This window comes from Xenopus tropicalis, chromosome 1, assembly GCF_000004195.4.
Source record: "Xenopus tropicalis strain Nigerian chromosome 1, UCB_Xtro_10.0, whole genome shotgun sequence".
NCBI lineage: Eukaryota > Metazoa > Chordata > Amphibia > Anura > Pipidae > Xenopus > Xenopus tropicalis.
Window position 1 is genome coordinate 35889447 of NC_030677.2, and position 23825 is coordinate 35913271.

The 23825-nt window shown below is 38.7% G+C and overlaps 1 protein-coding gene and 2 long non-coding RNA genes across 3 annotated transcripts; 1 reads left to right on the plus strand and 2 right to left on the minus strand.

Moving 5' to 3' along the window:
• The first annotated feature begins 2394 nt into the window (after nucleotides 1-2394).
• On the plus strand, nucleotides 2395-10003 carry LOC116408448. Its single transcript, XR_004220937.1, has 5 exons — nucleotides 2395-2919; nucleotides 5394-5508; nucleotides 6176-6291; nucleotides 6940-6994; nucleotides 8686-10003. It is a non-coding gene; the product is annotated as an uncharacterized LOC116408448 (long non-coding RNA).
• Nucleotides 10004-10263: 260 nt separating this feature from the next.
• LOC116408449 lies at nucleotides 10264-13075 on the minus strand. The gene is made up of 4 exons (XR_004220938.1): nucleotides 13002-13075; nucleotides 12282-12410; nucleotides 11896-12029; nucleotides 10264-10740 (listed from the first exon to the last, which is right to left on the minus strand). It is a non-coding gene; the product is annotated as an uncharacterized LOC116408449 (long non-coding RNA).
• Nucleotides 13076-13262: 187 nt separating this feature from the next.
• Nucleotides 13263-19068, minus strand: LOC116411774 (calcium-dependent protein kinase C-like). The gene is made up of 6 exons (XM_031904644.1): nucleotides 19020-19068; nucleotides 16071-16177; nucleotides 14891-15055; nucleotides 14523-14614; nucleotides 14163-14225; nucleotides 13263-13585 (listed from the first exon to the last, which is right to left on the minus strand). The coding sequence occupies exons 1-6, from the start codon at nucleotides 19066-19068 to the stop codon at nucleotides 13387-13389; spliced, it is 675 nt and encodes a 224-aa protein (XP_031760504.1). The 3' UTR covers nucleotides 13263-13386.
• Between the last annotated feature and the right edge of the window lie 4757 nt (nucleotides 19069-23825).

Sequence of the window (23825 nt, forward strand, 5' to 3'; positions counted from 1 at the left end):
TTAAGATGAGAAAAAGTCACCAACAGTGGCAGTAATGAAACCTCTCTCTCCCTGGTCAAACAAAAGGTAAGGGTGGGGGAATGATAGGGGCCTCAGGAAGCATAGGATTCAACACCCCCCTTGTAGGTAAAGCTGTTACAGGTCCTCCTATCTACCTGTAGCATTCCATAGTACTGCAGAACTACGTCTGCAATGCAGAGTGCTTTCATAAATATCTATCCCATTACTTTAAAGATGTAACATCAAATTTCTCAGGCAATGGGTAGCTCAGTTATCTTATAAAAACGTTAAATAGCAGTAACACCAAAAAAGTAAATATCATTTGCATTTAATTATAACAGACTGTTATTCCAGGATTCAGGGTCAGATGTAATTAATGGCCCCAATACACCTCTATAATAGAAACCTCATACAAAATTGAGATCTTGTTATCAAGAAATGTTATTTCAAGATTTATGTCTAATATTTAACTGAATATAAAGCATAACAAGTACATTGGCTTATTTTAAATAGACCTTATTTTCTTATGTTTAATGGATCAGTATCCCTAGTTAGTTAGAGCGATACATACATACTGTATGTATGGAGAGATAGGTGCGGACAACACCAGTTGCTGAAGCTATTTGGTTATCTGGATATTCTGGTAAATAACAGAATGGCTGCTTTAAGATACCATAGACCACCTGTGCTTTGCCATCCCTGGTAGAGTGACCAGATCACTTGAAAATACAGGGACACCTCTAATAAATACATGTTGCAGGGCACCAATGATTGCATTTTGTAAGACATTCCTACATTTTCATGTGATCTGGTCACCGTAATCCCTGGCAAAGTTTTCACCTTCCCTCCTGCCAGAGACTGCACTGACAATCTAGTATGTACTCCCATTAGGGCTAGTTTTATCAATAAAACAGCATGTAAATTGGAGTAGGGTTGCCACATGTCTGTTTTGACCCGGACAGCCCATTTTATCAAGGGGCTATCAGGGTCAAAACCTCCTGCTGGTTTTCAACATGCTGAAAACTGGGCAGAAATCCTCAGAACTGTGTCCAGCCGAAGCAAAAGCCCCTGATGTCATCATGTGGCCAAAAATGTCATCACTTGATGATGTCAGCAGTTTGTATGATGATGTCAGCTACGCACAACCCTTGGTCCGGGTGGCAACCCTATTTTGGAGAATGAAAAGCAAACACAGTACCCAAATGATATTCACCCAGACGCAGGGAGGTGATTTAGATGGTATACAGATATACCAACCTGGCAAACCCTGACAAATAAGGGGGAGTTTGCCAATATGATGGTACCAGGGTTTGGATGCAATTAGCACTGCAAGGCAAAGCTCTGTGCCTAGGGTTGCTGCCTAGCTGGTATTACACTGGTCTAGCGATAAACAGCAGCCAAATGGAGCAACCTATTACACGTATGGGCAATGTTACATACACAAAACTCTGCCACCCACGCTGCCCAGTGCATTCCTCAGCCTAGCAGCAGTTCATTGTATGTTAGTGGAAGGTAAAAAAAAAATATATATATATATATATATCTGTGGGGATGACAGATTTCAGCAGAAACTAGTTTTCAGCAGTGCCCAGAAAGGATAAAGATAGATTTCCAGAACCCCATGCATGCCTACGTCAACAGGGAGCGCCGGAAGTTACCAGATCCGCCCTTACTGATTGGCTGTCCCGTTGCCATGGAATTATGTGACGCTACGCACCATTAGCGCAAGGGGTTGCTTTGGAGACGCGCATGCGCACGAAGAGTTGACGAGAGGCGAGAGGATGAAGGTAAAAGAGGCCAGAGATTCGGGGCACACGGTGTTGGTTGTGGGGATTGTTAGAATCGTGTAACATCAGTGTAGCTGTAACTTAGCCTGTGCTTGCTTATGACATTTTTGAATCGCACGACTGCAGTAACCATGATAGATAGAGATGCAATATCAGGCTGGGTTGCTGAAAACTAAATGATCTTTTGTGCCGTGGGCACCAGTTTTATTTCTGTGTGTGCGTGTTTCTCTATGAGAATGGAGCTTAGCTCTTCAGGCGACTGACAATAACTTCTAGCAGTGCCGGCATTCCGGATATGGGGTCCTGCTCCCTGCAATACGGCTGTGTCCCAGTCTAAAGAAGCAACTCTGTATATATATATATATATATAATTCATTGATGCCCAGTTGTTATCATGCAGTTACAGCAGTTCCTGACGCCTGAAACACTGCAGATGAAGTTACCTAATTTGGAATTCTGAAAATGTCATATTTTTGTTAAGACCCTTATTTGGATCACCCCACTTTAAGGCTGCTAAAAAATGTAAACATTAAATAAACCCAGTAGGGCTGTTGTTACAGAGAAAAAGGAAATCATTAAAAAAAATCTATATTTATTTGCTTATAATAGACTCTTCTCTGTGAGAGGCCTTCTTGTAATTTGGAGCTTTCTGCATACCAGGTTTCCAGACACGAGCTGTGCTCTTATAACTGTAATTATCTTTCATCTTTAATATTGTAGGTTAGTGTAGGTTAATTATCTGATGCAGACTACACAGAATATAATGTGTGCTCTGTCACTGTCACTTCAACTGCCATGGCTATAGTAGTGGGTTTCTCATTCATGTGACTGGGGAGCTGCAGGCAGGGAAAGAGATTAAACATTCATATTTCATCCAAAATACTTGATGTGCTATCAGTTTTAGAGCTTGTAGCTGAACTAATGTGATTAGAAAGGTAAGCAAAGTTAGGTACAACCAAACTAGGGATATCTGTTAAAAAGTGCACCTAAATAATTTATTATACATTAACATTTTTCATTCATCTGTTTCTATTCTGCAGCGTGTATTTTCTTTGACAGAAAAGAGCTTGCTGGGATTTCCAATCCATTATGCCTGGCAGAGGAATTTAGGAAATTACATTGCAGTTACAGGGTAGGTTAATATGGAGACTTTTGTCACTGAATGGGCAAACAAGCAGTACTAACTTTGACTGGGAACTGTCATCCTCAATTCTTAATGGTAATTTATTTTGAACATTACAGAACAATACAGAAATTACTTAATCATAACAAATATAGTTAATTTTATAGCACAATTAACTGTATCATTTTGTATCAAAAAGGTAAATAATGCTGTCTGTATATTTACTAGAAAGAAGGCTAGAAGGACCATTGATATACAGTAGCTAAACTGCTTTTCCTTATCACTGACTATAATGCCAAAGGCACATTTATCCTGGTAAACTGGTAAATATACTGTAATAAATGTGCCTTTGGCATGAGTTTGCATCTTGGGGAACAGGCCCCTCTTTCATGTGAGTTACAGCTGAATGTGTGTGTAAAGATCACCTGAAGCTTGACAGCTACTAACCTAACAGCTACTGAATATTCACATTACAGTAATATTTACATTTCAGTATTCTAATTAGTGTTTAATTTCAATGAAAAAGAACTATACTCATACATTTCCCCTTCCTTTTACATCTTTTATTTTTACAAATACAAACAAACCCATCATTGTCAGCTTATCTTTATATTTGTGATCATACATTCTTTTTATTATAATAAGACACCATTTTGATCTCATGAGTTTATGTCCTTTTTATGGTGAAAGTGACTCCAATTGTTTGCTTTAAGTTTATGGGGACTTGGTCTACTGAAAATTGTGCTAGAGCTTCAAAAAGATGGATCTGCAAGAATGTAAGACCAAAAACTATTACAATATCCCTTTGGCTCTCTATATTTGTTAAACTTACATATATGGGCTCAGCGATTGACTATATACTAAACAGAAGAATGGAAGTTATAGTACTGTAGAGTGTTCTTATCTGATATTAACTCTGTTAACATTCCAATAGACAATGAAGTTTTCTTGTGAGCTTGATCTGAACATTTGCCATATTTTAATTCTCTATTATAATTTAAAAATTTAAAAAATAAACAGAATCTATCTGTTTTACTTTGTATTTTGGACAAACGTTTTTGTTGTGTGTCCTACTGTATATTCCAGCCAATTAGACAGCGGTTTGAGGTAAGGTGATATTTGTAGGTCTTCATTTTATTTAGAGATGGTGCTGAAAATGCAGGCTAAAAATTGGATCATTTGCTAGTTACAGTGTCTACAAAACATGTAGATAAAAAAAGATGGTTAGCCATTACCATAAAAAGACTGAAGTAAATTGTCAAGTAAGTAAGTAAGTATCTAGATAACACAAAATAATGATGTGAATTTTGTATACAAGGAGTAAAAGGTCAGTTTCCTCTTGGAAATTCTGGCAAGGCACCTGCATCCATAAAAATGCACTTATATACAAACATCTTATTAGCAAACTTTAGTTAGGTCCCATTCTATCCATAAGACATCATTATGAATACCAATATAAGGTTTGAAAGAATTAAGTTATGGGAGAGAAGTTGGCAGCTTAAATGTAGCTTAGAAATGTATATAGTACTATGAATTTACATACATGGAGGGACAGTGCAAGGAACTATTTGTTCAGGAAGTGTCTGTAAGCAAAAGAACAACATCCTGGCAACATCCCCATGGAAAACAGTACTTGAGATCAGGCATTGGTAGGATATTTACCACAAAGGATTATAGTGATGTGAAATACACTATCGCTATTTGAAAGAAGCATTAAGGGAGAGCATTTCAGCTCCAGCATTTTTATCTGAAGCCACTTACATTCTTTCCCTGACCAAACCCAACCCCTAAACATATAGGAAATCCAACAATGAATTTGGAAAGGATCCATAGATATAACCTGTGAAATATGTGGCTTTATTTTGATATCTGAGGCCAAGTAATTGTGTATGTATGTATAAATTTGTACATGCAGTGCCTTGCAAAAGTATTGAGATCCTTTCCAACCACTAATTTTACAGGATCAGTTAAATAGCGCCACAGGTTGTGAATTAGATCAAGATAAGGGCTTCACTGGGACATTAGCTCAAGCAACCCAAAGAATACTGGGAGTTTTGTTAGGTGCTACATACAGCAGCAATTAAATTCCCCTGTGGGCCACTGATATAGAACAAGTAGGACATTTTGGGTATGCAGTTCATAGTAATTCTGGGGTAGCATGAGTCAAGAGAAAAGAAGCTGCACTGAAGACTAGTGAAACTGAACCCCTTTAGGTCAGGGCAAACAATAATTTAGGGAAGGAACAGTATGTTAGTTGGACTTAAGTTGGACTGGTGACAAGAGGTACCAAATAATAAAAGTTGCTGTATGTACATTTACTCTTTTTATTTTTCTTTACTTTGCAAAGGTAATTATATTATATTTTTGTTCATGAAATATTTTGTTTTAAAAACTCCTTATTTTGATAACAGAATGACAATAATTGCTTTAATCTCTGTGCTGAAATAAATACCCAAACAATAATGGTACTTTTCACACTGCAGGGATCAGATGTCTTTCTTGCTGTGGTCAAAGGCTGGGTCATTCTTAGCTGTTGGGACATCCAAAGGAAGTTTGTTGATTTATAACTTCAGACCTCTCGCAAGGTGCCTGTGCTTGGTAAGCAACTTTTTTTATTTGTGAAATTAAACATTTTAGGGCTATTAAAGATGCAATTGCAGCAGTCATATGTAAAAAATTACATCTATAAATGTGATTTCTAAAAGACGTTCCTTGCACTTCCCACATGGTCGCGTTTGGCACATCCTGCCCCCTCTTGTGAATTTTGCGCTGCTCTCCTATTGACACAGGGGAACTCTGGAGCTACTGCCACCTCTGGAGGTAACAGTAGCTCCAGGATTCCTAAGAGGCCTGTGTCTACATAATCGGGTCAGATGTAATTTTGATGGCAGGTGCCAGAAGTTATGAAATATGAACATCGAAGATTTTCAGTAGAACTGTCTTAGAGTCCCATCAAGTGCAAGCATAGCTGTGCAAATTTAGTTTAGCTATGTCACCATTAAGTATTCCATTCCAGAGTCTAGTACTCAGATTTACCAGGGCATCCACAGGCTAGGTGTGTAAGTTTAATTTCAACTTCTTTAATAACAAAAATCTTAAATAAAAATTTATTCTTGAGAAAAAATGCTGATTGTGTCTGAAATGTGCTCTTTGCACACTGCCCTATCATTTGTAATTGAGCCATATATTGTACAGTATATTGTGCTTGTACTCTGGAAGGAGCTGTACCCCTAAACCCTTATATTATTTGTTTGTTTTCCTACAGGTAAGCACAACAAACGGGTCACATGTGGGTGCTGGAGCTCACAAAATCTGCTAGCACTTGGTAGCGAGGACAAAATGATAACTGTTAGCAATCAAGAAGGAGACACAATTCGACAGGTGTGTCTGATTATGATCCATTGTACAGGCTTGATCCTACTGAGTTAGTTCAGTATACCTGAATGCAACATGAATTACTTATTTTCATCAGTAATTCTTTTCTACCCTACATGCTACCCTGTGTGACATTCTGCAAAATTAAATATAGATTTTTTATATTTATATATATCTATATATTTTTTTAACTGAGCTGTTTATAGTAGGTATGCCCTGCTATGAAATATACTCTGAGCAGAAATAAGAAGTTAATAGAGCATTACTTAGACACAGTTCGATTACTCTGAGAGGGAGGAATTTTTGCTCAGGAAATAACTAATGGGCTGCTTTCTCTAAATCCTTTAAGGAGCACTTTACATAGATTTTTCTTCATTCTGCCCCTGTAGAGCTGTATAAGGTCCTTGTCACATTAACACAACTTACATGTCAATAGGTGATCAGAATAAATGGCTTTTACTGTGATACTTCAGGTGAAATCTGTTGAGTGCTGCAGTGTTCAGATCCAAAAATATAAATGTTCAAAAAATAACTAACTACTAATGCACTCAGTGAATCCATACAGTATATGTATGTTACTCCAGAAACACCATTTTCATATATAATGATGTCAAGTTCTAGGATATCTTGAATTTAATCCCTTTTATTTTGCAGACCTCTGTGAGGATGGATCCCAGTGATACCCAGTTCTCAGCAGGCGAAAAGCACAGTAAGTTGTTTATATGTAGAATGAGCTTTATTGTCTTAAACCATGGGATTGCCTGCATTTCACTGATGCCTTTGTGTTCTGTATTGTGTTTTTATTATACACTGGTTGATTGAGCTTTTTTTTGCCTGTCTTTTGGGAACAAATTTTGGTTCTAGAATGTTACAAGATGAGGGAATGTAAAAATTATTTTTTTTTTTATAGAAACATTTTTTTATTTTATCTACCCTCAGTGACCCTGATCAGTTATGTCCTACCAGCACTCCTCCTTCTTTAAAAAGTGCATTGGCCTCCTGCCATCTTGTCCCAGTCAGTGAAATATAAGACCAGACAATAGAGCAGGGATTGCTAATTTTGAGCCCTGAAGTCTTAATGGAATAAAGCTTATATTGTGCTGTAACCAGGGCCATATTTACACACACATCTATATCTATATAGACAGCCATGGATCCATGCCTAAGGTGGTTGCTTTTGGGGGTTTGCCCATGGGTGCCGATAATATAGAAATAGAAAAAATTCACCCAAACCCCTGCTGGTGGAAACTAAATGGTAATGTACTGTAGAGCTGTAGTCCAGCAACATATTCCACATTAATATATTGGAATTACATGTGGTCAGAGGGCTACTAGACCATGTAACAGAGAAGTAGTTTTAATTCCGGTTGTGGCATTGGGCTGATGTGCTGCTTTCAATGACTAGCATGCCTGTGTTATATTAAACACAACTCCACCAATCTTTCCCCAGCTATATTAAGTGCTTCTACCACATGGTACTCCTGCAGCTGTTTTTCTGGGAATGCTGCACAGTCATAGTGCATCCATAGTTTTCCGTTCATTCAGTTTGTGTCACGCCACATGAATGTACGCATCATTTAACAAATTTCATGGCCTGAATCCTTATGTTATAGAGATCCTTTAGGCTGGTGCAGTAAGTCCAGTATTAAATAAAATATGATAAGTTTAAACCCTACAAACCTACCTGCCCTATCACGCTGCTCTGCAGGTGTCATTACTTGATGTGCGCTGAGTACTGAGTTTAAGATCAAATCAGTGTTTTGATTCTACCTCACCCCATACAGAAAGCAGTTAATATCAAGGAGAAAATGTCCTAATGACAGCATTCTGTTTCAATTATAAAAGAGCTCCTGGCACCATAAGACAGCATGGCTGATCTACAACTAGAACTGCTGCTTGTTCTTTAGCTCTGGGATGTGAAGGGGCAGTTCCCCAGCTCAGGTCTGTATTATTGCCCAAAGTACACTGTACAGTTTATTAGGCTATGTCAGGGATCTGAGTATGATACATTGGGAAAGCAGTGGAACAGGTGCTGGGCAGGGGAGTTACTCTCTCCCTTCACGGTCCAGCACAGCTACTCAAAAACACAGGATACAAAATGGACATCTCTAACAAAGAAATACACTGAGAAGTATTTAAATTAAAATATTTTATTTTCAGATTGTAATTTTTTTTTTTTGTAATTTTTATGGCTGAATTAGTTAAGAGTACCAAGTGCTACCAATATGAGGGTAAACCCTGGCAACATCTGAAAGGTCTTTTTCAGGAATGTTACCTTCTCTGACACTCCTGTCTCTCTGTTCAGTCTACTTTTTTTCTTTATTATTCTTTTCTCTACCATTTTTTACTCTTTTCCATTTCTGACTGAACCCGCTGCTAATGATTACCACTTTTCTATAGGGGTCATTTACAAAATCCCTGGACATGAATGCTAAAGCACTAAGGGGCCCAATTCAAGAAGCCTTCCCCAGCTCACCCCTTATGACTACACAGCTGCCAGACACAAGTTTTTTTTGTAAAAGAACATGTGAAAAATTGGGTGGGGGGGCAACGGTGGCTTGCATGAGTGTTTTATACTTTGCACTCTGCTTGGCTAATGACGCCTTATTTCCCCCTTTCCCATGTACCATTGTCTTTCTCTTAACCAGCCCCTATCATGTTATTGCTTCTTTTATCTTATCTGCACCTTCCACCCCCTTATGGATATCTGCAATAGGATTAAAAATTGGCCAATTACAGGCCACTAGCTATGACCACCTCTTCCCCCTGTGTGGAAAATGGTGAAAATAACGTGAAAATGCGGAAAGAATCTGAGTGTACAGTTGTTAGATGCAGGATGTAGTTTGTGATGTCACTAGAGGGGTACCACTAGTGGCTTAGATTGGCCAAAGATGGAAAATTGGCTGATCACAGGCCGCTAGCTATGCCCACCCCTATCCCCCCCTCTGGTGACATCACAGATGATGATAACGTCTGGAGAAGGAAGGTTGTGCTGTGTGAAAATGGTAAAAATAAAGGGAAAATGCTGAAAGAATCTGTTAGATGTAGGATGTAGTTTGCGATGTCACTAGAGGGGTACCGCTAGTGGCTTGGATTGGCCAAAGATGGAAAATTGGCTGATCACAGGCCACTAGCTTTGCCCACCCCTATCCCCCCCTCTGGTGACATCACAGATGATGATAACGTCTGGAGAAGGAAGGTTGTGCTGTGTGAAAATGGTAAAAATAAAGGGAAAATGCTGAAAGAATCTGTTAGATGTAGGATGTAGTTTGAGATGTCACTAGAGGGGTACCGCTAGTGGCTTGGATTGGCCAAAGATGGAAAATTGGCTGATCACAGGCCACTAGCTTTGCCCACCCCTATCCCCCCCTCTGGTGACATCACAGATGATAAGGTCTGGAAGAAGAAGGATGTGTTGTGTGGAAAATGGTGAAAATAAAGGGAAAATGCGGAAAGAATCTGAGTCTACAGTTGTTAGATGTAGTTTGTAATTTCACTGGAAGGGTACTGCTAGTGACTTGGATTGGCCTAAAGATGGAAAATTAGCCAATCACTGGCCACATCAGAGACGATAATAAGGTCTGAAGGAAGCACGTGTCTGCAGTTGTTAGATGTAGGATGTAGTTTGATGTCACTAGAGGGGTACCGCTAGTGGCTTGGATTGGCCTATAGATGGAAAATTAGCCAATCGCAGGCCACTAGCTATGCCCGCCCCTATCCCCCCCTCTGGTGACATCACAGACGATGATAAGGTCTGGAGAGTGGAAGTTGTGCTGTGTGGAAAATGGGTAAAGGCAAGGGAGATCAACAAGGGAAAATAAGAAAAGGAAAGAGAGTTTAACAAGGGGAAATGGGGGAACTTTTTTTTTTTTTTAACAATAAAACAAAATAGCCACTGGGGAAGTACCTGGATGTTAAAGAGGTGATGGAATTAGAGGACAATACCCGCTTTCAGATTTTTGCTAAGGTGTAACCTATGGTATATTTGCGGGTGAATTTAGCACAGACAATATGTACTGAAATATGTCCTGCCTCTGTGCCACTCTGTTGGAATTTTGATTGTGGCAAAAGATTTAAAATGTTGATGTTTTTTAGTGGCTTAACAAATAAGAGAAAAAGTAAAAAACATTAATAGGCAGATGGTATAAACATGGCCTTTCTGCAGTGATGTTGGCTGCAGTACTACAAACCTGTATCACACACATCAGATGGTATATGTGCGAGATCTTCCTTCGGGCGGCAGCTTAACCTATAACAATGAAACCAGCAGTGGGATCAGTTTCACAGAGTTAAATGGCAATAAATCGTACCTGCTCACCTCGGTAGAAGGAGTATGTTATACTTTACCCGATGATACAGGATGAAACAGGGAGGCAGGCGAATGAGGCAGATGTTAGCTCTTCTGCTGGTGGAATGTCTGCAGAACTGTTTGAGGGGCATTTGGATGGGATGAACCTGAAAAAAAGACATGTTCAAGTAAACTATAGCTATTTTTGGTGTGCAATAAATATTCTATATTAAGGCTATAAGTAAAGAGATTGCACGGCATGAAGCAGAAAGGTATGTCAGAAAAGCAATTGTTCTATTATAGTATCTGAATCCCTGTAAGTTACACCAACAGTTCTAAACAAATGGAATACAATTATCTGTAGGCTATGTTGGTAGATTCAGAACCTATCACAGAACTAAAACTTCTATAAGCACAGTTGTCAAATTAGCTTTTAGCAGCCGGTGTCATTCTGAGATAACTGATCTGCAAGTGGTTTTCATTGTTTTTTAAGGTTTGTTAATGTCTTTTTTTGTGCAGCTGTGAGTCTTGGAATTTTAAATGCTGCATACTTGCTAGTGCTTTATTATTCCAGTAACTGAGCAGATTTGTAAGTAAAAATGAAAAAAGAAACATGGAGGGGAGAAAGTTAACCTATAAAAAAAACAAAATTGTTAGATCAAATTCAATTTAAAAAAAACAGCTATGGCATTGACACTCAATTGTAGCAGCAGCTTAGATTAGTGGTCCCACTCACAGTTGTCATTGCCAACACACTATTAGTGTGACGATTATACATACTGAGAGCTTAAAAATATGTTTTCAAAAACGCATAACCTAGGTGTAGTTTTTCACGAATGGCACCAATAGAAGCAGCATTTAAAGTAATAGGTTTTTAATAATATTTGCAAAAGGGCATATACAGTATCCAGTTCAGCATGGTAGGACATATTTTCCTCTTGAAGTTTACATCTTTGTGATAGAAAAGTTAGGATCCAGTCTAAGACCTTTTTGACAGCTTTTGGAGTCATAGTAAATGTTGCGGAATTGGGTTGTGTGGTAGAATCTGCCCTATTTATCTGTAAGCAGCATTTCCATCCCTTTACCATCCCATACCATTACTATTTCCAAACTAGATTTACATATTGGCTAACAGTGTGCCAGAGCACATTTGTATCTTTTTTAACTTGAATTTACTGAGTTTCTCTTGTTGCCTCCCAACATTCTGAGACTGAAAATAAATACCAGGTGCTGCACCTTGTGGTTAAAAACAAACCAAAGTCATTGTCTAATCTGACCTATTGGTTCTATTAATATTATTTTATCCTGCCTCACTTTCTTACCTCTGTGCTGGTACAAAGATGTATTATTCCTGCCAGCTTGGATCCACATAGTCAAAGTTCTTCAGTATGCGGATCACACCAGCGTTGTCTTCGGTGAACGGGTTGTCATTCTTACTGAGCCCCTTAACTGATCTCTGTAATAAATAATAGAAATGCAATAGTTATTCCCTTTAGTCAAGGTGATATCAAATGTTCTCTAATGACCACTGGCATAAACCTAAAGAGAGAAGAATATAAATATGCCATGTAGCACTTCAGCACTATTAAACAACACTTTGTATATTGTTATTATTGCAAGGGCAGGTGAAATGACAAATGTTAAAAAACGCAAGTGAAAAATTAATATATTTAATTTGCTCAAATAGTAACCAGAATTGTGCACTTACAATTAGTGGTTTTACAGGGGGCACCAGTGCTCTTTTTTCCACTTCCACCCAATTAGTTGATGAATAAAATGGGTGGTCCCGGACTTTGGCGTACACCCCAAGCCGTTCGTTGGCATTCTTCCTCAAGAGCTAAAGCAAATAATAAATAGTTATTTTTAACTACATTTTGTTCAGTAAATTATTTGCATGGAAAATCATATGACTGCTGGTAGGTAAAGGCTTGTTGGGACCCTTGTTGGCATCCAGAATATCAGTTCACAACTTCAGATAATGATCTATTACACATGATAAAGGGTCTAATTCCTGCAAAATCTATGTACTGTTTGTATGTATAAATACAGTCTCAATATGCCAGTCTGCCACTGTGTGACATTGCGTATTTACTAAATAGCCTGATTGTGGCATTGTAAGCATAATGCATTGTTGGGCAATATATAATACAGCAGTTTTAAGATTAGAGAGTTAGAAAAATACTGCTGTGAGCAGTATATTTAAATATAATTGGGTAAGTATACAGACTCACACAAATACTCACCATAACTAACTGTACCTTATATATGCTGTCTATATGTAGTTTCTAGGTTAACACTGGCACTCAGTGTGATGGCACAGTGTAATGTTGTGCTGGCTTTGAAAATATAGAGGATACTTCCCTCTAAAGAATATTGTAGCAGTAAATTCAATACCTTAGAAAGAAAGTGTTTACATAACATTACTAACCTGTTGTATGAGGTCACACAATTCAGCCCCAAGACATTTGGGATACTCCGGCTGCCCATTGATTGTATCCTGATAAAATGGTAAATAACCAGTAGCCATTTCATACAGGATGACACCAAAGGACCACCAGTCAGCCCCTGAGTTATGTTGTTGGTCTAACAAAACCTTAAAAAGAAAGAAAAGATTATTTATCAACCTGTAAGAAAAAACTTCTAAGACACATACTTTTATATATTATTCCTAACTCATTTTTATCTGCAACTCTTCAAGTATTAGACTTTGATTTGGCAATCATAGAGTGAGAACTCCGAGTGAATGGTTATGTCCTTGCTCAAGGTTTAAGGAAACCAGGCAGGCGTGTTCTACAGCTACATGGCACTTGCTGTTAAATAAAACATATTCTAAGTATTATAATAAGCAAATGTATGGGAACTGATAATCTCACCTCTGGGGCAATATACCCTGGTGTGCCATAGTACCCACGGCATGTCTCAGGGCTGAATATGTTGGTACGTGCAAGGCCAAAATCTCCGATCTTCACATGGCCTTCTTCATCCATCAAAATATTTTCTGGCTTGAGGTCACTATAAGACATATAAAGGACAGTTTATAGCTTGTTACCAGGAGGAGCAATAAAAGGAAAAATCAATGAGTAGGCTTTAATAGTGGACGAATAAAACACCCCAAGAGAGGCAGCAGGGATACAATATAATGAATTAACATTATAAAAGGAGACACATAGACAAAAGGTGTAAATAAGGACCAATGATGATACAGTAACAAATGGATACATTTTATACACCTGTCCGTGCCATGGCATAATCACCATTTAATGATATAACACCAGCATGTTAAACAACAATAAAGTGTATAAAGTGCATGTGATTCTGTGTACCCAAATGGTGACCATCTACACCTGTAGTAAGGGTTGTGCTCCCCCATCCTTGTGGGCTTTTGCTATAGCAGATCTAACTCTTTTTATACCGAAGCATCAGAGATGGGGAAATTAAGTATTATCTTGGGCCATACTCAGTAGTCAAGGTTTAAGCATCATTTCACATGTTTTTTTGACATGTAAGATTAGACATTGAAAGTTTTTTATGCCCAGCAATAGATCCAAGTATAAAAGGGAATTTTACGAAGTGTCAAAATTTTTCTTACCGATGAACAATCCCGTTGGTGTGCAGGAACTCCAACCCCACAATCAGTTCTGCAGAATAAAACCTTTTTAAAAAAGTAGATGGAAATCATGTTAGAAAATCAATATCATATACAGAGTACCTGCAGATTATCTCAGGACATATGTATCAAAAATTAAAGTAAATTCTATACAAACCGCTAAATAAAAAACCTTCCTGGAAGGTCAGGTCACATGTTACTTACAATACAGGTATGCCGGATATTCTGGATAAGAGGTCCCATACTTGTACTGTGGAACTGCTCCGCAATTCAAATCTATTTATGTTCTTGAGCAGCATACCCCCACTGGCTTATTCCTGTTTCAATTAGGATAATACTTACAGTATTTGATTAGTGTCCAGTTGTCCTTGGCGCTTTATAAGCTTGTCCATTGTGCCGCCATTGATGTACTCCAGGACAAATAATATGAGGGACTGGATACAAAAAAAAGAAATGATAGGGTGAGACATAAAATTGAATACAGTGGATCATTTAGAAAATGAATAAGGTGAGATGCAGAGCGCAGCTATTCCCCTTGGTAGAAGTGTTCTTGTACCCCTTACTGCTCTTACACTTTTGCCAGGGGATCTAAAATCTAATCTGTCTAATTTATGTGGTGATGCAGTTCCATGTAAAAATAAATATGTTGTATAAAATACTTTTATTAGTACAATTAGATCTGGAAGAAGACCATAGCTCATTTCTTTTACCTCCGTTTGAAATGTTGCAAATGCCCTGCACAGAAATGGGCATCCTCCAGCTATCTGCAGTATCTTGGCCTCTCTTCTGATATATCTGAAGTCCTTCTCCTGTTTCTTCTGGATGACCTTCACTGCCACAAGTTCGTCATTGATGTCATAGGAAGCTAAAATCACCTAGAAAATAGATTGAGAAGGAAGAAATATTAGTCTCTTCTACGTCAAGACAGATGATCCCTGAAATATATTGCATCTAATTTATCCTAAAGGCATTGAAATTTTGTTTCTAGACTCATGGGAAACTATATATAAGTGGAAAATACACCAAAAAACAGGGCAATCATTAAAGGGTATTTACCTTGGTAAAGAAAGTTGCCTATACAAATACGTATAATCCTAAATCAAAGTGAGTGTAGGGCTTACCATACCAGGGATAAATGATGTAGTCTGCAAGTTCAATATACTGAAATATCTAGACAACAATCCATATTTTGTTTAAAGTTGAAGTCAATTTCTTACAACATTTTTACACAAAATATCTATGTACGGTTAAGTGTTGAGCACCTTTCCTTTTGCCATAAGGGGAAATCATACAGACACTATTAGCATAGGAAAGATACCGGGAATGTGTTTGCTAGAGCCACTACCATTGTGCCGCCTCTGTGTATAGCCATATCTTGGTACCTAACAAGTTCCAATAATGGGTCACAGTTCCTCTAACTTGGTAGGTGAAGTACAGTATGAACTTGATGCGCACCTTACTTAGGTGTAGATGCTTACTGAAGGTCACCTGATCACACAGGCAAACCTTAATGAATAAAGGCAAGATGCTATCTGTGGTTACTGGGTATATGCCACCATCTCTGTCCCAGCATATGCAAACCAATGGCCAACTCATGCAGAGAATGTCCCAGCTGATGTACCACCTTAGAAGTACTAGAGTTCTTATTAGGTGTGTGTATGTGCTGCTATGAATAGACATGGCTGTATGCAGTGGGGCTGGATTGTGCATCTCAACTCTTAGTAGGCAGAAGTGAAAAGTCACAAGGGTGCCCTGCCTATAACAATTTGAAGCAGACTAAAAGAACATTTACATCTACATGTCAGAGGAGAATCCCTGCCCTTCTCTCCAGACTTTGGTTTCAGACCAGATCAGTACAAAAGATTTTCCATTTAGAATTTCGTTACTCACTCTGCCGAAGCTGCCTTTTCCCAGCTCTGCCAACGCGCTGTAGTTGGTAATATCAAAGGACGGCGTTCTTTTGGCGTCCTGTCTCGTTTTCTTAGATTTTCTTCCTTCTATGGGATTAAAAAAGATTTGATGTAAACTTAATTGCATAGACATACACTAAGGAACGTATTTATTAATATTGGAGACAAATATCACCAGCGATATTGACCATAGCAACCTAACAGGTCCTTACTTTTGTCTTCCAACTTTTAGGTTCAAATCTAATTGCAGATTGGTTGCTATGGGCAACATCACCGGTTATGTTTGTCTCCAGTGTTAATAAATATACTACTAACCCTACGTTTTGATTGGTTGCTATGGGTTAGTGTTCATAGGCAAACTTAGTGCCTTTCATTACATAACCCCCTTAATGTCTAAAAATTTTTAGTTATACAGTACTAACAACTGCAATGATGGACTGTGCTTTTGTGCAATTAGAGGGACAATACATCCAATATAAGCAATTTAATTCACTGTGTATATATAAGTAACTGGCATCCTCCAGTAAATTGTAGCAGATGATGCGCCCCCTATACTGGTGGGCACCCATGTCTAATCTCCTTTAGTGCTGGTCACAAAATGTCCTAAAATACCTTGGCAATGGGGTTAGTTTGAATAGAAAAATCTCAATCAATGAGGCACTAGAAAATACAGGAGGAGGCAATTTATTGCGCTTACGTGATTTTACCAATGCTAAGGTATTGTCTCACGTTTTGTTGCCCATGTTGAAGTGCAGATGAGAAACTGTACCATATTTGCCTATTAAAGGTACTGTAGCAATCAAAAAAACAACTATAAGTAATTGAAATCAATGTATTATCTGTAATTAACTTGCATTAGCCTAGATCCATTATATGGAACTCCCATGTACCCCCCCCCCACTGCCAAAATAAAGGGGAAGTCAAAAATATTACATGAAATTTACCAGTGCGAATTATATGTACATTTGGCCGTGAGCCGTTCCCCAAGCCCCCACCTGCCCAGTTCTGACTACTGTTAAATAAATGTTGATATTGTAATGTGCGTGCTATAGACTGTGCTGGGTAATTGTCTTTCATTTTTTTGTGGTTTTCTTTTTCATGAGATACGTTTAGTGACATTTTTATTATTATTGGAGACAAACCAAGGCGGTAATGTTGCAGCTAGCAACCAAATGATGTTTGTCTCCAATGTTAATAAATACACTAGCAGGGAAATCTATTCTCTTTTGCTTGCACATGGACCAAGAAAATAGAACACCTCTGAAAATACAACTTTTTTCTGTAATGTGCATATGAGCACAATGGATAAAATAGATAGCAATAAAGAGATAAAATGGATGGCAATGGATATAAACCCCAGTGTATATTAAAGTAAGGCAGGGGTCATACCCACCTTCAATACATTCTATACAGAGTGAATAAGTTGATACTGCCACCCTATATACATTATATATGTGAGAGGCAGTGGATCCTGGTACTCTAAGGACATTTTAGAAGTACTGGCACCCCCCAATCTTTATACAAAGTGAAAATGTGTGCTAGTACCCCACACAGTGTAAGTGCATACTGGCCCCTACTGCCACAAAAGCAAACTACATATATTCCCAGGCAGTGGGAACAGACATCTCAAGTGCATTATAGGCACACAGTGATAGTTCCCTATTATATTATATATATATCTATATATATATATATATATATATATATATATATATATATATATATATAGTCTTTATAGTGTCTGCACTCCAAGGCTCATAACTTGACGGGGTGCACAGCCAAATTTACACACCCTTTTAAAATAGTCATAAATTTATTTAAAACATTGTTTAAAAAGAATCCGACGTTTCGGCCCCCAATAGGACCTTTTTTCAATAGGCAAAATCCCTTACTATATTATATACAGTAAAAGGTCAGAGATTAAATCATTAAGGCCTATAGCAATATTTTTCATGTTTTCTCTCCATACCAGCTGGGTTCTTCTCTGGACTTCTAGATCTTTTCTTCTGTGTCCTCGTATTTTGTTGATCTCCTTCACAAAATTTCTTCCTCCCTGCAGACAAAATTAGCTCTCTGTAATCTCCAGTTTGTCATTAAATCTCTAAGTGTGGGCTCCTGGAAATGTTGCTCCTAACTGGTGAAAAGTCAGCTAGAAATCTGAGACAATTTGATCCAAAGCGGCATGTGATAGCTTTATCTAGACTGGTTATTGCTACCCCAATCACATTATTCACTGAAAAGCAGCCTGGCTCATCTACTAACAGAGGTGCTAAATTGCACAAGTGCAGTTCCCCACCGCAAACAACTACTAATTCATTTTGATCTATTACAGGTTAGAAAAAAAGCAAATATCTTTGGTTGTTATTGGCAACTGCATTGGAGTAATTTAGCAAATAAGCCCCAGTGATTCCCATCACCCCATTGCATGCATTAGCTTTAGATGAAGTTGTCTAGACTAACCAATGAGTAATTCATTTTCATTTACTATCAAATAGAAGAGGATAGCAAAGATCTGCTACAGGAAACTGCATTGGTGCAATGTAGCATCTATGCTACTAGACTGGTATCTATATCTATTGGCACCCCAAGCATGTACATATACATTGAGAGGCCAAGGACACAACAAGCACAACTAGTTTCTTTTATATAATGATAGATAATGGGCATCAACAAGTAAATCAGATACAAAAAGAAGCTCATACAGTAGAACCCATATCATATTCAGGGGACCAGAAACAAACAGTGTAAAATTAGGGAAATATATTATGCATTTTAATATTGTTGGGACCTCAAAAAAAAAGTGTAAAATGAGGGATAACCAGGGTATGTAAAATTGAGGTTTCCCTGTATTTATATGTTTAATGAATGAGTAATTATTATAAGATATGTTAAATAATGTAGAAAGTAATATTTTTAGTTTTCTCCTAACCAGCTGGGTCCTCTTCTGGACTTCTTGTTCTTTTCTTCCTTCTCTTCATCTTCAGTTGTCTTCCTTTCGCTAGTTCTTCTTCTAGTACTTCTTCTCTTCTTCAATCCGACTTTCCTGCAAACAAAATTAATCTTCTCGCACTCTCTAATCTCCAATCTTTCCACAAAATCTCCAATTTTTTCGCTCGCTCAAGTCACGCTGCTCACTGGCACGAAGTCAGTTGGACAGTGACAGTTGCACCCTGATAGCTTCACTGTGGGCGGCATGGCAACCTGGGTGCTGAATCACAATGTGCCAGCTCCAGCCTCAGTGACATGTGACCATGTGTAGCCCACAGACTTATGTAGGACTTAGGGTATTTATTCATCTAAACTGGGCAGCACAAACACAATAAAGGATGTTATTACAGGTATGGGACCTTTTATCCAGAAATTTTGAGAGCTGGGGTTTTCTGGATAAGGAAGCTTTCCCTAATTTGGATCTCCATACCTTAAGTTTACAAAGAAATTACAGTTAAAAAAAACAACAGGATTGTTTTGCCTCCAATAAGGATTAATTATATCTCAGTTGGGATCAAGTACAAAGTTCTGTTTTATTATTATAGAGGAAAAGGAAATGTTTTTTTATTAAAATGGAGTCTATGGGAGATGGCCCATAATTCAGGGCTTTCTGGGTAACTGATTTCTGGATAATGGAACCTATACCTGTATACCAATATGAAGAGTTCTGTGAATTTAGTGATAACACACGGGGCAGCTTGCTTTGGGTGGTCTTATAGGCATCGCAGCCCATGTTGTTTCTCTTAGTCCCATCTTCTTTCTTTACCATTCTTCTTCTTTAGGGGAGTCTCTATAAATGGAGAATACGTGGATGATAGATCTCTCCCAATGACCCAAGTAAAAGTATTTACATTAAACAGGCCCATTCATATCTGCAACAAGCTCTTTACCTGCCAATTATACATGTGCCTTAAAGATTGCTACTACATGGTGCTTGTGGCAGACAAAGGCAATGTCAGTGGGACTTGGCTTTCATTGTGCATGGTCTAGCTCTGTGATGAGGGCTATGGAGACTAGATGACAAGATGTAACGCACTACCACCCTGCTGGGCAGCTCTGCATTTTATGTATTTATTTCCTCAAACATTTACGCTGCGCTTTACAGAGATTATAAATCATTTACATCAGTTGCAGCCCCAGTGGAGCTTACAGTATAGGGTCCCTATCACATGTACACACACAATGGTCAATTTATTCAGAAACCAATTAATTTGTCTGTATGTTTTTGGAGTGTGACGCCTTAAAGCTTCCATTTTATATTGTCATACTGCATACCCCCCAACTGTCCCGCTTTAAGCGGGACAGTCCCGCTTTCTATAGCGCATCCCGCTGTCCTGGCGCAACCTTATAAAAGGACCTGGGACCGCCAGAGAAGGAGCCGCATAAGGAGAAAAGCAGCGCAAGGAGTCGGAGCGTGTATGGGGAGCTCTGTGTATGGGGGACTCTGTGTATGGGGGACTCTGTGTATGGGGACTTTGTGTATGGGGACTCTGTGTATGGGGACTCTGTGTTTGGGGGGCACTGTGTATGGGGGACTCTGTGTATGGGGGACTCTGTGTATTGGGGGCTCTGTGTTTGGGGGGCACTGTGTTTGGGGGGCTCTGTGTATGGGAGCACTGTGTATGAGGGGTACTGTCTATGGTGGCCTGGGGGGCACTGTGTACTGTCTCCCCTGTGTGGGGGGGCAAAACTGGTAGATATAACTCACTTATATTTATTATAACATTTGTCCTCCCTGTGTGTAATTCTGTATATTGTAAGATTGTACAGCACTGCGTACCCTTGTGGCGCTTTATAAATAAAGTTATACATACATACCATACATACATACATAACTGACTGCCTTCTCTCTATATTTGTATTTTATATGTAGGAGTTGCTAATTTGTTTTCCTTAGGTAGTACAGTATGAGGGTATAGCACATTTGCATCTGATCCCACCATTTCAACTATATAAAAGGAGTATTTTTAGAAAAAAATGGGGTGTGTTAATTGGGGGCGTGGTCACAAAAGTGGGCGTGGTCAAAAAATTGCCGCATTGCGCGCCAAATCTTTATTTCCCTCTTTTTGTTTGTTAAATGTTAGGAGGTATGATACTGTTTGCCCCACACATACTTGTGTACAAAGATCAGACACACTAATATGAACACCAGCGGCTACTGAATGATTTGATGCCCAATATGTATTGTTTTCCAAAACTATGTAGCATGTAGTGGAACCTGAACCTAAAGTATTTAGGTGAATGTGCCGTGGGGGCACAGAAAGGTTTAAGACAGGTATATTCACATGATATGCATGTCTCCTACCCCACTCACTAAATGTGTGTCTAGCCGATTCATTGCTGGATGTATAGATATACTGTTCATCTACATTGGCATGAAAAGCCAGTTACAGAGGTTTATGGCCTCGGCAGATGCACTCAGATTTAATTATGAAAGTAAAAAACACCCAAATGTTCTTCCATAAAAATGTTATCTCTCATTCACCCTCCAACAAGGTATATAAAGGATGTCCTACCTGCTATTTAGTTAGTGTTGCTGTTGAAATAAAATTCCTAGCAATTCCTGAGAGCATGTAAATAGTTAAAGCACAGCCCAGCAATAATGAAATCATTTTGTATTTTTACTAGTAGTAGTTTCTGGTCAGAAAATCTTTCTGTTAACCCGAAAAAACTTCTGTGTGGACTCTAGAACAGGGCTGGGTATGGAAGAGATGTGGCAATTGAAAGGTTGCAGTCCCAGCCTAGAGCAGAATGTACCTTTCCTTCCAGCTCATCACTTTATCACTTTTACTGTATGTTAACACAACTTTTCTTCTATTTACAGGTTGCTCCATTGTGCCTTGGAAGAGCTGGTGCGTGCGTGGTCACAATAAAGCTTTAAACTGCACATTTACTTTCACATTCCCAAAGAGCTTTGAATTCAGGCTTCATGCTAATCTTCCATAGCCACCTGGTTTGATAGATAAGCATGAAACAGTATTTGACGCATTTAAACATTCACACTTTTCACAAAAGTTTAATTCAGTTTGTGCATAAGTTATATTGCAAAGTATCATTGATTCTTAGATTTTTGTCATTCACTGTGTAGACTGCTCACATCTAAGGTTTCTTTGTACAACACCATTAATATATGATTTATATTGCACTGAAACATTTTCATGTTTAGAATAACAACCATAAGCATGCACAGGGGACCTTAATATACAATGAAAGTATCTTCATGTTACCAGCAATTATAATGTATTGTTAGAGCAAGTGACAGTTTTGTTGGTTCGTCTCAGACTGCCCAAATAATCAGAATATAGTGGTAAATATGCATGTTGAGTAACATGAAGATCCGCTCCGATATCCCCAACTACAGGTGGGCGATATCGTGGTAACATGTAGGCTAATTCGATCGTTTGGCCGCGGGGCCAAACAATTGAATTATAATGGCGGCAATGGGGCAGTCGGTTCGGGAACCGCATCAACGAGCCGATGCAGTCTCCGATCCGACCATATCTTTTAACCCGCCCGATCGATATCTGGCCAATTTCATGCCCCTCGTTCCTGGCCCTACACGGGCTGATAAGCTGCCGATATTAGCTGCTACAATCGCCCCGTTTCTCGCCACCTTAATGGATGAAATTAAGCCAGCAGCTATCTGTTCAGATAGTCAAAAGTGTTGAAATGTCAAGGAAAGATGAAAGTGAATAAACATTGGAAAAAGAAAGTTTGAGCCATGATCATAAGGACAAGCGGGTAACATCAGAGGTAAAACATTGTATGTGACAGAAGCTGGGCTCATATCGATAGGCAGCTTTGCATGTGGTGGATATTATTACTGTATTTATGCCCAGTCTGGCCTATCCCAAGAGCTGTAATTGGGATTTCAACATTCCTTAAGAGGGGAAAATAAAAATCACCATTTAGCAAATGGTTTTGTAGGAGCCCTCATATATACAGTGGTGTGAAAAAACTATTTGCCCCCTTCCTGATTTCCTATTCTTTTGCATGTTTGTCACACTTAAATGTTTCTGCTCATCAAAAACCGTTAACTATTGAACACAAAATGCAGTTTTTAAATGAAGGTTTACGTTATTAAGGGAGAAAAAAAACTCCAAATCTACATGGCCCTGTGTGAAAAAGTGATTGCCCCCCTTGTTAAAAAATAACTTAACTGTGGTTTATCACACCTGAGTTCAATTTCTGTAGTCACCCCCAGGCCTGATTACTGCCACACCTGTTTCAATCAAGAAATCACTTAAATAGGAGCTACCTGACACAGAGAAGTAGACCAAAAGCACCTCAAAAGCTAGACATCATGCCAAGATCCAAAGAAATTCAGGAACAAATGAGAACAAAAGTAATTGAGATCTATCAGTCTGGTAAAGGTTATAAAGCCATTTCTAAAGCTTTTGGACTCCAGCGAACCACAGTGAGAGCCATTATCCACAAATGGCAAAAACATGGAACAGTGGTGAACCTTTCCAGGAGTGGCCGGCCGACCAAAATTACCCCAAGAGAGCAGAGACAACTCATCCGAGAGGCCACAAAAGACCCCAGGACAACATCTAAAGAACTGCAGGCCTCACTTGCCTCAATTAAGGTCAGTGTTCACGACTCCACCATAAGAAAGAGACTGGGCAAAAAACGGCCTGCATGGCAGATTTCCAAGGCGCAAACCACTTTTAAGCAAGAAGAACATTAAGGCTCATTTCAATTTTGCTAAAAAACATCTCAATGATTGCCAAGACTTTTGGGAAAA

What these genes read in the sequence shown, in the direction of transcription:
- LOC116411774 (XM_031904644.1), bottom strand. Translation starts at nt 19,068, where the DNA reads ATGAAGAGAAGGAAGAAAAGAACAAGAAGTCCAGAAGAGGACCCAGCT. An exon ending in CTGGACACTAATCAAATACT is followed by an intron (nt 14,226 to 14,522) that starts GTAAGTATTATC and finishes TTTTTTAAAAAG; the next exon opens with GTTTTATTCTGCAGAACTGA. An exon ending in ACCAACGGGATTGTTCATCG is followed by an intron (nt 13,586 to 14,162) that starts GTAAGAAAAATT and finishes TATGTCTTATAG; the next exon opens with TGACCTCAAGCCAGAAAATA.